General features: G+C 42.8%; 1 protein-coding gene across 15 annotated transcripts in view; it reads right to left on the reverse strand.

Annotated features, from left to right (window-relative positions):
- Positions 1-16209, reverse strand: part of SYNE1 (spectrin repeat containing nuclear envelope protein 1) — a 285408-nt gene that overhangs the window by 191724 nt on the left and 77475 nt on the right. For all 15 annotated transcript variants that reach the window (XM_081187166.1, XM_081187171.1, XM_081187169.1 and 12 more), the window contains 12 exons: positions 14883-14979; positions 13320-13522; positions 10827-10991; positions 9852-10004; positions 9209-9352; positions 8585-8758; positions 5066-5224; positions 3615-3779; positions 2645-2779; positions 2259-2417; positions 1210-1418; positions 467-575 (listed from right to left, as the gene is read on the reverse strand). In XM_081187166.1, the coding sequence (XP_081043292.1) occupies positions 467-575; positions 1210-1418; positions 2259-2417; positions 2645-2779; positions 3615-3779; positions 5066-5224; positions 8585-8758; positions 9209-9352; positions 9852-10004; positions 10827-10991; positions 13320-13522; positions 14883-14979 (1872 nt within the window). The remainder of the gene's footprint in view (positions 1-466; positions 576-1209; positions 1419-2258; positions 2418-2644; positions 2780-3614; positions 3780-5065; positions 5225-8584; positions 8759-9208; positions 9353-9851; positions 10005-10826; positions 10992-13319; positions 13523-14882; positions 14980-16209) is intronic.

A 16209-nucleotide genomic window follows, 5' to 3' on the forward strand; every position in this document is an offset into this window, starting at 1 on the left:
GGTTAAGTCCAGTCAAAGGCGACTATGGGTTTGTGGCACTCATCTCACTTTCAGGCTGAGGGAGCTGACATTTGTCCACAGACAGCTTTCCGGGTCATGTGGCCAGCATGACTAAACCACTTCTGGTGCAACGAAACACCATGACAGAAACCAGAGTGCACGGAAATGCCATTCACCTTCCCGCCGCAGCAGTATCTATTTATCTACTTGCACTGACGTGCAAGTAGGTTGTCAGGAGCTGTGATAGAGCAACAGGCGCTCACCCCGTTGTGGGGATTTGAACTGCCGACCTTCCAATCAGCAAGCCCAAGAGGCTCAGTACTGTAGTTTATACCACAATTCAGTGCTCTAAAATGCCAAAAGCAGAAAAGAGCTTATTTGCACTTTCAGTTTCTACCATCTGAACTCATCTTGCTAGTATTACAAGCAAAAACATCTATCTTATTTTCAGTAATTCTAAATGTACCTCTATTGATGTTTTAAAGTGATTATATTTAGTGGTATCACTGGCACCATGCTTAATCTTCTTGAGCTGGGCTTCCCTTGATGAAATCCAGCTTTCCAATTCAGAAAATCTGAAACATAACCACATAAACAACCAACAGCCAATAAGGAAACAGCAATAGTCATTTATATAAATCTTAATGGAACTAAAAGAATAGAGTTTTGAACTTACTACACCTCAAAAGGCTTCTGACTGTTTAGAAGGGAAATTGCCTCTGTTAAATGTTTTCAGTGATGGAACATTTAAAGCTGGTGAATATACTTTGGAAACATCCTGATCCTTCTTCTTTAATGCAGAGCCTGTACTTCTCTTAGGTATACTTTTATATTCTGTGTTACTGTATATATGTAAGATTGGAAAAATTTCCTCTACTCCAGAGGAGTATTGTTGTATATTAGGGCTTATCATCTGGGGCCCTAGGACTCTAAAAGCCCTATGTAAAAGTTCAGTTTAGGACCTCTAAGGAAGGGAGGGAGAGGGAAAGGGAGAGAAGGAAGAGGGCAGGCAAAAGAGAGAAATAGAAGGGAAGCCTATGAAGTTTTGGCTCCAGCCCTGCCTACTGTGGGACCTCAGCTGCCCACATATTACTCCTACAGGAGTGAAGTTCTATAGTTGTAAATTTATTTGGGCATAACAAAATGATGAGCAGGAGTGCTTTTCACCAAGGTTTTATTATGTCTTTACCATTGTCAGACAAACAGTACCTGTCCTTGTAGTCTTTCCATTTATCTGGGTGATCCATTAGCTTCATGTAGGTGCTGGCAACCAGGGATTTAAGTTCACTGAGGCTTTTCTGGCTACTTTGTGATGTTGTCCTAAGTGGATCCGATTCAGGCAGTTTCAAGCACAATTCATTAATCAGATGCAATCTTTTCTCACATAGCTGTAAGGAGCCTTTCTCGCCAAAGAACAACTGAAGGCAGAAAAGGAAAATGATTGCCAACTCCATTGATATATTTGATGTAATATACCTTCCATTACGGGTATTTGCACGTCTATGGAAGATAAAACTGACTCATGAAGTTATAAAACCTAAAGGTCAGGTCACAGTCAATAATAATTTAAAGTCTGAGAAGTTAAAGCTGAAATCCTAAGCACACTAACTCTGTGTTTCTGGCAGTATTTTGAGCCCAGTTCACATGACAGACTTACATGCTGTTGATTCTGAATGACTGCTTTTTCACATAAATAAGCTCACACATAACCTCATAGTTTCTCACATAGGTATTTAAAATCTTGCAGGTACATTTCAATTTAAAAAAATATATGACAGTGCATTTGTGAGAAGACACACACCTTCTCTCCAGCTTGTGCCACCATTGCAAAGAATCCAGCCCTCAAACTGCCACATGGTGTTGTTTTTTATACTTTATTTTTCTCTTTCCTCTTGAGTATTACAATTACTATTGAGATTCTATATATCAAGTATGACTGTTTAAAGTACCTAATGGGCAGCCCTCCCCATGTGATCACTGTTGACCAGGCACTAGTAGTTTTGATTAATTTTTTTATAATCCCTAAACTATACAAGTACCCTTGGATCACAATCCAAGTTGGAGAATCCTATCCATTTGGCTGTGGAAGTTGAAATCATATAGGGTTTATTTCAACACAAGCATATATTGAACAGGAATGTAAGGATCATGTTGCTCATCTTCTGAAGCACATTGTGTACTTCATAATTCTCATGGAATTGTACAAGCTCATATGTACAATTTCTACATGTACCCATATAACTGCTTTTCAGGCTTACCTTGTGCTCTCTAATTATCTTCTCACTGCTCTCCTTGGACATCATCTCTTGCTGTCGAGCTAGTTCAGCATGACATTCTTGCACTGTTGCTAGGAATTTGCTCTTTTCCACTTGTATCTTCAAGCGAAGTAAATGGTATGGAGCTTCTGACTGGGCATCCTGCACCCCATAAACAGTGGGAGAGGAAAGAGGAAGTTAACATGATACTCATTTCCATTATTTTATAATATGATGTTAATATTTTTTAAAATATTGTTTGAGCTGCACAATGAAAGTCAATATAAACACATGGGAATTTCAAGAAAAGCTGAGAAGAAAATTTGTACAAAGAGACCACCCACGGAGACCAAGTGGAACCATGCTTACTTAAATCTGGAAATACTAACCTTCCATTGCTTATGTAACTTCCTAACAGCTTCCTGAAGAGCACGTTGTTCTTGCTCAGGAAGGATATCAGTAAGCTCATCACAAGCTTTCAGGAAAGCATTTAGCACCCTCTGGTCCAACTGACTGAAAAAATCCTGATGTTGAAAAATAATAGTACATAGTGATAACGTTACTGCTTTGCTAGGGAAAACACACAACTGGTAACAAAATCTCAGACTAAAGGAGGAAGGTGGTATTGCTGTTGGGCCTGCTTTTATGAATGGCATCTGAGCCTATATTGTCCAAACTACCAGAAAAGCATGGCCAATACAAATACTTCATATCACTAGGAACTTAGGACATGTGGGTATTTTGGTGTTGTGGTGGTAATATTGATAACGATAACGATAAATTATTAGAATGATGAAGTAGTAGCCACATCAAGAAACAAGGTTCCATATCACCACTTTCCTCTAAAACTTTATTGGCAGGAAACAGAGCTAGTACATAATTTATATTACTAAGTTCCATATAAAATGTCCCTTGTGCTGCTCACTCCCCATCCAGCCACACAAACCCCAAACATTACTCAGAATGGGAGGCCAGTTTTTATTTCTCATGCAGCTACTCATGGGAATTCTCTTTCAAGCTATGGGGGAAAGGTGTGGATGGGCAGCTATATGCAAGTACACACCGACTTTCTGTTCTGAGTAACAGATGGTACACTGTGATTTGTGCACATCCACAAAGGTGTGAGGTTATTTTCGTCCTCTCCCCACAGGCAGAAATTTGCCTGCAGCAGGAAAAGGTCAATCATATCCTAACTTATGAGTCTGGAGTAGGTTAATTCTCAATTTCACTAAAATCAGCATTTTCAGAAATTATATCCTGTCACATACAAAGATGTAAATGCTTGCTTTATTGTGATTCCTAAATATACATTGCTATCAGCTGAACAGGATCATGTTGAAAATAAGGGTTTATACTCACGGTATGTTTTCTGAGAAGTTCTTCAGGTCTGCCTTTTTCCTTTAGACAACGATGTGCCATCTGTAGAACATTTTCTAATTCTGTTCTGGATTCCTCAAACTGCTTCATCAAATGACTGTTTGCCTCCACATTTTTCTTCCAGTCACTTGTCTTCTTGACCATATTCTTTGTAAATGAAAACAGGAAAAGATAACAATAACTCTAGGGGTAGTATGCAACAAAGAATGGACCCACTGAAAAAAAATGAACTGAAATGAATGAAGTTATCTCCATTAATTTAAATAGGTCTACTTTAAGTAAAACTTAGTTGCATATCACCCTAGTTTTCATGATTATGTTACTCTACTCCAAATGGAACAAAACAAAATGATGAACATTTCCTTGTTTCCTTTTTAGCATTTCTTTAATAAGAAGCTTTGAAAGAATCTGTGAGGGTGGGTTAGATTTAGTCTGCTTCAATATGCACATGGCCTGAAAACTGGACATTCTGAGAGCTATAGTGCTTAAATCATCAATGGGAAATCAAACAGGGCAAAATCAGATACGACCCACAATTTGTCTGAAATCTGATACAGTATATTGCTAACACACCAATATCTTAAAAGTAATAGTTCTGAAAACCTAGTTTAAACTGGCCTTAGTTCCTAAGTCCCCAGACCTTCTCTTTCTTTCCATCACAATCACCTGCAATACCTGAAACCGCCTCCATTTCACACTGCAGTTACTGGGACCAGCACATTGGTGAAAGGTAGAACCAGAAACATTGAGAGAGAAGGAGGAATATTTCTCCCTGTCCTCTCAAGCCAGTGGTGTACTGCTTAGTGGCCCTTGTGGAAAAAATGCTTCCCCCAAGGCCACTGGACCTGCACAGCATGTCTCCCTTTCTCTCATCATGAAGGAGCCACTGCCATTTGCCCCAGTAAGTACAGTTCAAGGAGGAAAGGGTTTTGGTGGCCAGGGGCTAAAGCAAAAGGTTAGGCACCTCTCCTCCACTGGACCACCATTCCAAATTTTCATCTCCTGAAGCAGCTTGCCTTTGAAAAAAAATATGCATGTCACATGTTGCTAGGTTCTTCGGCTGCTTCCTTCTCTACTCTTGTCATCTAACCTGCATTTTTATTTCTACAGCATAATTTGGCAAGGGTTTACCCAAAATTTATCAGACTCAGACAATTCCAAGAAAATCTTCTTTGTGTAATCACAGAACTGAAAGGTAACTCGGAGGCTGCCTAGTTCAACCTTTCAACTGAATGCAGAATCTGTGATGCAGGATGCAGCTAAAGCATCTCCTAAGAGAGAGATGCCCAGCCTCTGCTTTCACACCTCAAGCTGCCTTATTTGACGTTATCTGGGTGGCTCTGGCTTTCTTCTCAGACATTTGAGATGAAGGCTCAGCTCTTTCATGCTGGGAGTGCTGCAGAATGGACCAGCCTCCTCTCACAACAAATTACCTGAAAAGCAGCTTGTATTTCTACTACTTTCTTTTGAAGCACCGAAAGATTGAAGTGGTGTAACACCTTACTTGAAGTCACAAACTTCACAATGGTCTGACTGTTTCTCTCAATTAGTGATATGTCTTTCTTGCAATTTTCTTGATAAGCTACTAGATCCTAAAAGAAAATGAAAAATGAAAGCAAAATTAAAAGTGTTTTTACAGTAAGGAAAACTAAACAGTCAAAATAACACCAGTCCCAAACTAATACATCCAAGTGGTATAGCCACCTTTTTTCTTTTTTAACATAATAATAATGAGTGAATTTATCCTTAAAATACAGAAGTTGCAGTAGTATCATTTCACAAAAATCAGATGCTATTTATTATTTTGCAAACATTTTTTAAAGGTCGTAGTCATGTGTGAGGTTTATGTGCACTGAAGCCCCAATGTTTTCAAATAGCTCTTGAGCATTTGAAATGAAACAGGATTGATCATGTATTGGCCTTTTAATGTAAATTTTAGTTGTTAAAATATTATAACAGAAGATTCATTGATACTCATTAAATGCTTCAAGGCTATTTTCCTATGTAAATATGTTATACAGTGGTGCCTCGCAAGACGAAATTAATTCGTTCCGCAAGTCTCTTCGTCTTGCGGTTTTTTCGTCTTGCGATGCACGGTTTCCCATAGGAATGCATTGAAAATCAATTAATGCGTTCCTAGGGAAACCGCCTTCAGACCAGGTCCGGGAACAGTCTGTCCCCGGACCTCTTCTGAAGGCTGGGGGGGGGGGAACAAGGGCTTTTCTTCCCACCCCCAGCATTTTAAAAAACCCTGGGACAGCGGAGGACTTCTCCGCTGTCTGGGCGATCTTAAAATGCTGGCGGGCGGCATTTTAAAATCGCCACGGGACAGCGCCTTCAGAAGGTGTTCCCCCCACCCCGCTTCGGAGCAGCGTTCCAAAGCGGGGTGGCTGGGGCAGGTGTTCCCGCCCCCCGCCCGGCTTCGCAGCAGCGCTACGAAGCCCGGCGGCTGGGGCAGGTGTTCCCGCCCCCCGCCCCCCTTCGGAACAGCGTTCCGAAGTGGGGCGGCTGGGGCAGGTGTTCCCGCCCCCCCCCGCTTCGGAACAGCGTTTTAAAATGCTGGGGGTCGGGAGCGAAGCATTTTAAAATCTCCCCGGGACAGGGGGAGATTTTAAAATGCTGGGGGTCGGCAGCGAACGCTTCGCTCCTGACCCCCAGCATTTTAAAATCTCCCCCTGTCCCGGGGAGATTTTAAAATGTTTCGCTCCCGACCCCCAGCATTTTAAAACGCTGTTCCGAAGCGGGGGGGGGGGCGGGAACACCTGCCCCAGCCGCCCCACTTCGGAACGCTGATAGCGATCTCCCTGCAGCCCCTTGCTGCAAAAGACGTCCGGGGGAAGCGGGGAAGAAGCGCGTCGCTTCCCGCTAGCCCCCGGACCTCTTTTGAAGCAAGGGGCTGCGGGGAGATAGCGATCTCCCTGCAGCCCCTTGCTGCAAAAGACGTCCGGGGGAAGCGGGGAAGAAGCGCTTCGCTTCCCGCTGCCCCCGGACCTCTTTTGAAGCAAGGGGCTGCGGGGAGATAGCGATCTCCCTGCAGCCCCTTGCTGCAAAAGACGTCCGGGGGAAGCGGGGAAGAAGCGCGTCGCTTCCCGCTGCCCCCGGACCTCTTTTGAAGCAAGGGGCTGCGGGGAGATAGCGATCTCCCTGCAGCCCCTTGCTGCAAAAGACGTCCGGGGGAAGCGGGGAAGAAGCGCTTCGCTTCCCGCTGCCCCCGGACCTCTTTTGAAGCAAGGGGCTGCGGGGAGATAGCGATCTCCCTGCAGCCCCTTGCTGCAAAAGACGTCTGGGGGAAGCGGGGAAGAAGCGCGTCGCTTCCCGCTGCCCCCGGACCTCTTTTGAAGCAAGGGGCTGCGGGGAGATAGCGATCTCCCTGCAGCCCCTTGCTGCAAAAGACGTCCGGGGGAAGCGGGGAAGAAGCGCTTCGCTTCCCGCTGCCCCCGGACCTCTTTTGAAGCAAGGGGCTGCAGGGAGATAGCGATCTCCCTGCAGCCCCTTGCTGCAAAAGACGTCCGGGGGAAGCGGGGAAGAAGCGCGTCGCTTCCCGCTGCCCCCGGACCTCTTTTGAAGCAAGGGGCGGTGGGGAGAAGCGATCTCCCCGCAGCCCCTTGCTTCAAAAGAGAAGACCCGCTGTCCCCGGGGCAAGCTTCGTTTTGCGAAGCAAGCCCATAGGGAAATTCGTCTTGCGAGGCAACTCGAAAACGAAAAAACCTTTCGTTTTGCGAGTTTTTCGTCTCGCGAGGCGTTCGTCTTGTGGGGTACCACTGTATTTATGACAAACCCGTATTGTGGGCTTATTAGCATTCAGAAAGCAATTTCTGTGTCATATGGAAAATTCAACTGTAACATTAGTTATGCATGTCTTAGCAGGTGACTAAGGCTGCAGTTTTAAAAGCATCTTGTATATAATTGAGCCCCAGTAAAATCTAGTGGGGGACTACCTTTGAGTGAATATACTTGGGATCAGGATTTAAGTTACTCATACGTATGTTCCTCTGTCTCTATCACTGCATTCCCCAGAAGATAAAGAGGCACATCAAAGCAAAAAATAAAAGGCACTCAGCAAGTAGAATCCATTGAATTTTAATGATTATTGTTTAAAACACCACAAAAAGTAAGGTGGTGCCTTAAGTGTTTTAGAAAGTACCATTATTGTAATTTTTTAAAGCAAAGATCAGCAGCCTGGAATAATCTGGAAGGTATGGTTTAATTATGATTTCTCCAAAGCAGGATTATCTCCTGAAGCAGAGCCTGTGGTAGAGGGAACTTGCTTACCAGACAATTTATTGTCATATTCCTTTGATTTCTTACAAAGATTTACTAAAGTATTCCTTCTAATGATAGCAGATGAGATTCCTGGGTTCTAATAGAAGTGTGTGATAGCTGCATAGGTCAAAGAGCTGCATATTGCTTTAATAAGGATAGATTCACAACGCTGTATGCAGTGAGGCCTTTTTTCATGTTCACTCAGAATAATAACATTTTTTCATTGGTGCACAGGGTTGCTGCCTAAGCTTGCAAAGGTGACTTCTGCTTTCAACACTCTGCACTCAACACACTGTTTACGATAACGTGTAGATGCATGGCAGCTTTCCACTGCCATGTAGGTCCACAGATATTTTGGAGTAGTGAGAAATATTAGCGTGATGAATGCAAAAATGAATGTCTGCTCCCCAAGGTCTCTGGTTAAGAGATCTTTCCTGGCTCTGCTATCTGACATGCCAGGGATTGCACATGCTATACCACTGAGCCAGGCCCCCTTCTTCAACCATATGTTGAAGTCAATGGAAAAATATAAGGTGAGCTTCAGTTCAATGCAATCTAAAGTGACTTTTGTGTTGCCTAGAGTAGAATATTGGGTGCATTCTTACAGAGCTGAAACTGGAGCAAAATATCAATCTTTTTAGTATACTGTTCAACTGAATCTCCCCTTTGAGCATTCATGGAAGAAATACCTGATGTTGCTGTTTAAAAACATCGGCAGGCTGGACTTCGGGGTCTAGGACAGAAATAATTTCATTGACTTTCTCAAGAGATTCATAAAAATTTGTAATTTGCTTCTCCAATTCTTCCAGGTGAGGCAGCAGCTGCTGAGATTCATAGAGCACAACCGGACAGGTACCATCTACCTGAAAAATATATATATTCACATTATTGTATATTGTGCATTTTTAAAGTAAAATGGGCCTTGTAATGCATCTTTATTCCCTTAGCACCAACATAAAAGGTTTAAAATAGTAACAGGTTCCTATAATATTATTCACTATATGTTGACTTTAATATGTAGTTATTAAATTATCATTAGAACATTTGTGTGGGTGATATGTCATTCTACTGTCTTATACTCCACATCAGCTTCTCTCTCCCACACATTTCTCTGCCTACCCTTTTAGCCTCATCTTACCTGCCATCCTTGCCTGATTTCCTCTTTGATAGGGCAAATAATACTGTAATCCTACAGGCACTCATCTGGGATAAAGTCCCACTGAATTCTCCAAGACTTACATCCAAGTAGGCATGCACATCAGTCCTGGCCTTATATCTAAGCCTTAGAACATCTTCAACAATTGCTTGAATACCTTGCCAAGCTGTCCTTTGATTCCTGACATAGTTGCAAGCATTTCATTGACTTCTTCTGGTGGAAGTTCCTTGGTAACAAGTTGTGCTGTCCTTGTAACCATCTTGTACTGCGATTCCATCACAGGCACTTTCTGTTTAATATCCTGCAACAAATAGTTCAGCAGTAACTATGTATGTAGGTATGCACTTTCTTTTTATACAGTGACTGTCCGGCTAGTTGTAGGTGCAAGATCTACTCTGAGTAAAACTTAATACTACCTCTGGTCCACCATTATAATGACTATACTACACCAGCTCTTCCTGGTTCTCATGTAAGCAAGGGAGAAATACAATGAAAAGTGTAATATTTGCAAGGAAAGAAAGTACCTGAAAACCAGAACATATAAACTGATGCACCAGCTAAATAAGGCTCTGTCCTAGAGGATGCACTTTCCCATAAACCCTGGGTACAACAGGCAGGACAGGACAGAAGACAAAGAAATAATAGTTGGGTAAACTAAACCCAGTCCCCCAACACCCTGGACCAGTGTGGGAGGTGGTGTTGGGAGCTGAAAGGGTAGCAAAACATCACCTTGCTCTCTCCATTGGACTAAACCCTGAATGTTTAAAGAATGGTCTCTGCTGGAAGAAAAAGAAACTTGCCTCTATTTCTTGAACAAACATTTTCATATTTAGAAAGGACACTTCTAAAGGAACACGGAATTTCCTCTTTGCTTGATCAGTGAAAGCAGACAAGGTAGCTACACCATCCAAATATTCTTTTCTCATTCTGTCTAATTCATCAGCCCGAGCGTACTATGAAAGCAGATAAAACAGAGGGTTAATAGAACACTGACTGGTTCAGGAGCAAATGCTTGCATTTCATCCAGTATTATTTTTAGAACTCTGTGAAGTGATATTTTCGCATTGAAAATAGCATTAAGTAACATGCACATCTTTACAGTGGCATAGGAAGGGGGTGCGGTGGGTGCGGTCCACCCCCAGGTATCATCACTGAGGGGGTTGTTCAGTCAACAAGCACGACAAAATGTGGCTGAACTCGACGCTGTGTAGTGGAGAGCGTATGGATAAGGAGTCAGCATTGTATGTTCTGCATCTAAGGTCAGAGGAAGTATGCCAGAATTGCACTGGCAGTGCCACAGGGCTTTCCTCCCTCCCGCTCCGTTGGTGGGGGAGCCTGTGCCTGTGCTGCTGCCCCCTGAACTCACTCGGGCTCAGGCATCGCCCTTAAAGGCAGAGGCAGGCAAGAGGGGAAAGCAAGCCATTCCACCAGTGCTTGGGAGCTGTGCGGAGCCGCTTCTCTCTTCGCTGCCACGCACTCTGTATCTCTTAAGCACCTACACTCAGGTATTCATGGGTTTCTTTTCCTGAGTAATGGGATGTGTTTTTGAAGTTGCGAACAAATCTACATGGTGACCCTTTCCTCCTTCTCTCTCTCTCTCTCTCTCTCTCTCTGTGCCCCCTTCCACCTTTCCACATATCCCCGCTTAACTGTTTCCTGCCTCGCTTTAAATCCTTTCTCATGTGAAAAGACACCTTGGGGAAGTGATTTTGCCCTTTCAGCTCCTTTTTGTGTCAATGGGTAAAACTATGGAACAAAAACCACCAAGGACATACTTGTTTGACTTGCATAAATAACTCTCTCCATCGTCCATTCAGCAACAGCAGCTGTTGTTTTAAATCTCTGGAAATGGTCTCATCACACGTCTCGATCAGAAAATTGCCAGCATCATTCATAGCAGTGTGCTGCTGAATCCACTGCGGTAAATGCCGGAAGAAATCCTAAGAAGAACACAACTAGCAATGAATTCTGAAAATGCAAACATAAAAACCTCACACCACTTATTAAAGCATCATTTGGTTTCCTCCTTACTTCCCTTTACAACTAGTCTGACAATGTCTGTTTTCTGCATGTTGTAAAAAACAAAAAACTTTTGGTACCTATTTGTTATGGGGGCAGGTAGTCATCATTAAGACTACCCAAATGAAGATTTGAGACACTGAGGTGCAACCTTGCTTTATTTACAGTTCATGCTTCAACAAATACACTTGGCTTGTTAAGAATAAATAGGTAAGCTTCTTCCAAACTTTGAAGCTACAAATGTGAACAAGAGCAGCTGTGAGGTGATCCCAACCTCTTCAACTTCATACTGGGGGAAAAGGCTGAGGACTGTTTGGCAGCTGTGTGGCCAAAGCACTCAAAGAACCTTGGAGACTATGTAGGACTAAACTGGCAAAAAAAGCCACCAAAATATTTACTGGCCCTGCCTGCCTTCTAAAGGGAAGCATGGGGGCACCTATGCAGAAACTGTACATATCAGAGATTCCATGTGTGTAAGGAGATCCTGGACAAGGCTGATCTTTGAAGACACTATGCATGACAGCCTTCAGCAAACTATGATAATAAATTATTTCTACTACCTATTTCTTTCCATATTCTGAGCCTTGGCTTCTTTCAAAGCTAATCCTCTGATCACTCTTGTCGGAGGACCTGAGCATATAGTGGCTTCACTACTGTTGGTGCTACATCTAGGTGTATGTGTCTCCTCTTTCCATCTCCTCTTTCTGGGAGATGATGCCAGACCTGTATCTACCTCTGAATCCTCCTGCCCTGCAGGGGTGCCAACTTGAATAATTTTTTTGCGGGGAGGGGCAGGTAAGCAATTACCGTATTTTCCGCTCTATAACACGCAGTTTTTTCCTCCTGGAAAGTAAGGGGAAATGTCTGTGCGTGTTATGGAGCGAATGCCTACAGATGGCAGGGGAATCCGCTGCAGTTGTGAGCAGTCCGTGGCTCTCTTTGAAACTGCAAAGCGGGTGTAAGCGGCTCCTGTCAGCGAGCCTAGCCCGGAGGAGGGAGAGAAGCAAATCGGGGTTGGTTGCTTTAAAACAACCCCGTGCTCTATGTCCCTCTCTCTTCTCCAGTGAGCTGCGAAGTAGCAGCAAAGCTTTTCAGCCAGCCTAGCCGGGAGGAGGGAGAGAAGCAGATCGGGGTTGGTTGCTTTAAAACAACCCCGTGCTCTATGTCCCTGCCTGCAGTTTTTTGCTGTCCGATTTTGGATCAGCCACTGTAGGGGCTGTGTGTGTGTGTGTGTGTGTGTGTGCTTGAGCTATCGTTCTCCTCCTCCTCCTTCCTGTTCATTCTCACAGCACCCCAGCGCTCTCCTGTGACTTTAGGATTGATACTCTGTGTGTCTGTGTGTGCGTGAGGCATCCTTCTCCTCTTGCTTCCCCTTCACTCTCCCAGTGCCCCTGCTACTTCCAGCGCCCCTGCGACTTTAGGATTGATACTCTGTGTGTGTGTCTGTGTGTGTGTGAGGCATCGTTCTCCTCTTGCTTCCCGTTCACTCTCCCAGCGCCCCTGCGCTCTCCTGAGACTTTAGGATTGATACTGTGTGTGTGTGTGTGTGTGAGAGAGAGAGAGAGGGGGGGGATCGTTCTCCTTCTCTTGCTTCCCACTCCCAGCGCCCCTGCCTCTCCTGTGACTTTAGGATTGATACTCTGTGTGTCTGTGTGTGTGAGAGGGATTGTTCTCCTCCTCCTGCTTCCTGTTCACTCCCCCAGCGCCCCTGCGACTTTAGGGCGACTTTAGCATGGATCCACATGGATCCTCAGGATTTTTGCATTGGGCTACCCCAAACTCACCGTCAGATCACATGTCTGTGGCCACAGCATGAACCACAAAAATCATACATCCACTGTTTTGTTTAGAATATTTTTTTCTTGTTTTCCTCCTCTAAAAACTATGTGCGTGTTATGGTCTGGTGCGTGTTATAGAGCGAAAAATACGGTACATGACATGGCACATTTGAATGGCAATACTCATCAACTTTGGGGGGCACTGGCCCCCTCAAATATTTTATTGGGGGGCCTGAAGGGACCTTGGCCCCTAGGAGTTGTCTCCTATGCTGCCCTGTAACATCTAGCCTGCCCCCTTTCTAATAGCTGACCAAATCTATTGTAGCTAATTATTTGTTTTGTTAGCAAATGATGCTGGTCCACATGTGTCTAGTGCTGCTGTGCTTAACGTTCTTTGGATCAGGGTCCCTGTTAAACAATGGCAAAGAGCACACACAGCCACTATAGCATTAATCAAAGAATATTCCTTACCTTTTTGGCATGTTCAGAGTGATTCAGCATTTTTTCGGCATCTTCTAGCCAGGCTTGCAGACTGGCCACTGTGCTGCTATATCGGTCCCAATTAGCAATGACTTCTTCTAACATGCTTCTCACACTTCTCACCTCTACTGACAAGTGCCTCCACTGTGTTGTTGTCTCATTCATGAATCTCATAACACTCTCTATCTCTTCAGCTGAAATACAGTACTGGAATTTAACATAAATCTTGACCCAACTGAAGTGAGTATTCCCAGCGCTGCAACTTTTAATCCATTAATTAGCTAGATTAACCAATTCTAAAAATTTTGATTGGCCCCAGACTGTGCCCTGGTTAACTGGGCAGTAGCGTTTTGCTTTTGTTTTCAATATTTAACCTGGTACAGATGAAAACAGCATATGGTGAGCAGCATCTTTAAAGAAGTATCCCTCCTTCTCCCTAATTCAGGGGGGAATAGAATGTAGCTTCAAATATTATGTCTGCTACAACCAGTGCTTTTTTTCTAGAAAAAGAGGTGCTGGAACTCACCATGAACGCCTCCCTTGTTCTCTTATAATGGTGTTGGAACTAAGTTCCAGTGAGTCCCAGCTGAAAACCCCCCCTGGCTACAACACACATGCACTCACAATCTCAACACAGAGTGTGCTTTTTCACTTCAGAGCTATTGCCTTAGGTCATATGTAAATTTAATTAATATTGCCATCCCAATGGCTTAAAAATATGAGCTGGCATGGTTAATTCACCCCACTAACGCTAAAGGGAGGGATTTTTTTTAAATGGAAAATGGCGGGGGGGGGGGGGAGGCAGGAGAGAATAATCCACCTCTCCACCCATCTCCATAGGGAATTCTCTTGTTTGTATTTATAGAACATTCCCTAGTGCTTGGTAATTGCTACAATAACGGTACAAGGTCAGTAGTATTATTACCCCCAGCCTTACTGCAGGTGTGGGGCTGGGCTATATGGTTCTTATTTATCCTAAAGCCTAGTTCTTATACCACTGGAAATACATGACCAAGAAAAAGGAAATGGTCTTTGCTGTATCAATGCAATCTTAAGGCTAAGAATTCAAGCACTTTGTACAAACAATAAAATATGTAAGGAATATCACAGTGTATCTGTTCATTTCTTATACAATGCTGGCCTATGGATTCATAGAAATCTGTTTATCAAACAAGGAAGCAGAAAGCCACATCAATTTCTCTGTACTAAGGGTAGAACATGTGGATGATACAGGTGCCTGAAATCAACAATGATACACTAATTAAATTACTAGCTGTTACCTATAATGCTGTCAAGGGACTCCTATGTTTTGCTTAGGGATTGCTTGCTTCCATATGCTTCAGTGCAAAACTAGAGAATGCCTACTGTGTTATTGCCAAGAATATTGCTTTGAATTTTCTTCATCTAGTTGATCTTCTAGTTGTTAATTTGTACACTGAACTCTAAATTTTGTCATGTTCCAAATTGCTTAGCAACAGTTCAGCTTGATCATACAGCAAAAATGGAGCCCAGAATAACTTTAATCTATTGCCAAACAAATACATTGTTACTTACATGAGCCATTAGCTCTGGCATACATCTCAGCTGCCTTTTTCAAGATTTGGTAAGTAACTTCATACTGCTCAAAAAATTTGTTGTTTTCTATAACAGACTAAAAAGAAAGAGAAAGAGAGAATGCAAATGATACTGATACAATTTATGGGGAAATAAACATTACCTACATTTTCATGTATGTTAAGAATTTTGTCTGATTTCATCTTTCTCTATTGGCTTATAAAATGAAATATGGAAATGCTTCTGAACATTAATAAACTTTACACCATCATCAAAAAGTGCATTACTTTGTAAAATATTAAGAGAGGATTTCAATAATCATTGAGCACAAATTATTAGTTATTGAAAGGTGTCACAATTAGGGATTGGGATGTCATTCAGATTAAATGAATGACTGTCTTATAATGCATCAGAGCACTGGTCCGTCTAATTCAGAGTTTATTTTTTTTTTATTAAATTTCCATTTTGCATTTTAGAATATTCACTTAAACAACCTTAAAATATCAATGACTTCCCTTCCTCTCTTTTCATTTTGAACAACATGAATCCCTTCATATTTTATATAAACTAATTCAAGACTGTCTATAGTAATGTGCAGAGCAGATTTGGGGATGGGATGAGAGTAGGAGAGGGAGGCTAACCACTTGTGCTACTGCTAATCGTTGCATTGGCACAAAAATGTTGGTTGAATACTGCCCCATATCTCTTCAAATATCCTATTGAATTTGATGGATCTTCAAAGTTAGGTGGGATTTGGCTTGCACAGAAATGAATGGAGAAAAGAGAATACTGGGGAGATGAGTGGCCTGTCTGCAACTACAAAATGCAGCTTGACTTTACTAGTAAGCTCTTCTAGTGTCAACTTCACATGTTTGCAACTGTAAATGATATGTTGCACTGAAGAACAGACTCAGCTACACAGCTACACAGCTGCAAATAAAACTTTTTAAATGTGTTGTAAAGTGTAACATACAAATGTGACACTAGATGCAAAGTTCAACGTATTTTTCAAAACATTTTAAAATAAAGCATTTTCACAGCGTTTTTTTATATGTGTATAGATTCCACCTAGGTCATTCTCTTCCCACGTCAACAATCAGTAGATAATTAAAACAAATGGGACCCTTCAGCAAGATGTTGCAGTGTTCGTAACTGCTCCAATCTAGCACCTTGCACCCCAACCTGGCTGACAGCTCCACCCAACAGTCTCGTGCTCCAACAGAAGGTCAGCATTCTGAAAGGGTTGTGGGGGGTATGGGTATATTGTGCCCAATCCAAGCTGTATTAAATTATCTTATTTCTCCATTAATTTCTATGGATGGCTCTC

This window comes from Podarcis bocagei, assembly GCF_964188305.1.
Source record: "Podarcis bocagei genome assembly, chromosome: 3".
In the NCBI taxonomy this organism is placed as follows: domain Eukaryota; kingdom Metazoa; phylum Chordata; class Lepidosauria; order Squamata; family Lacertidae; genus Podarcis; species Podarcis bocagei.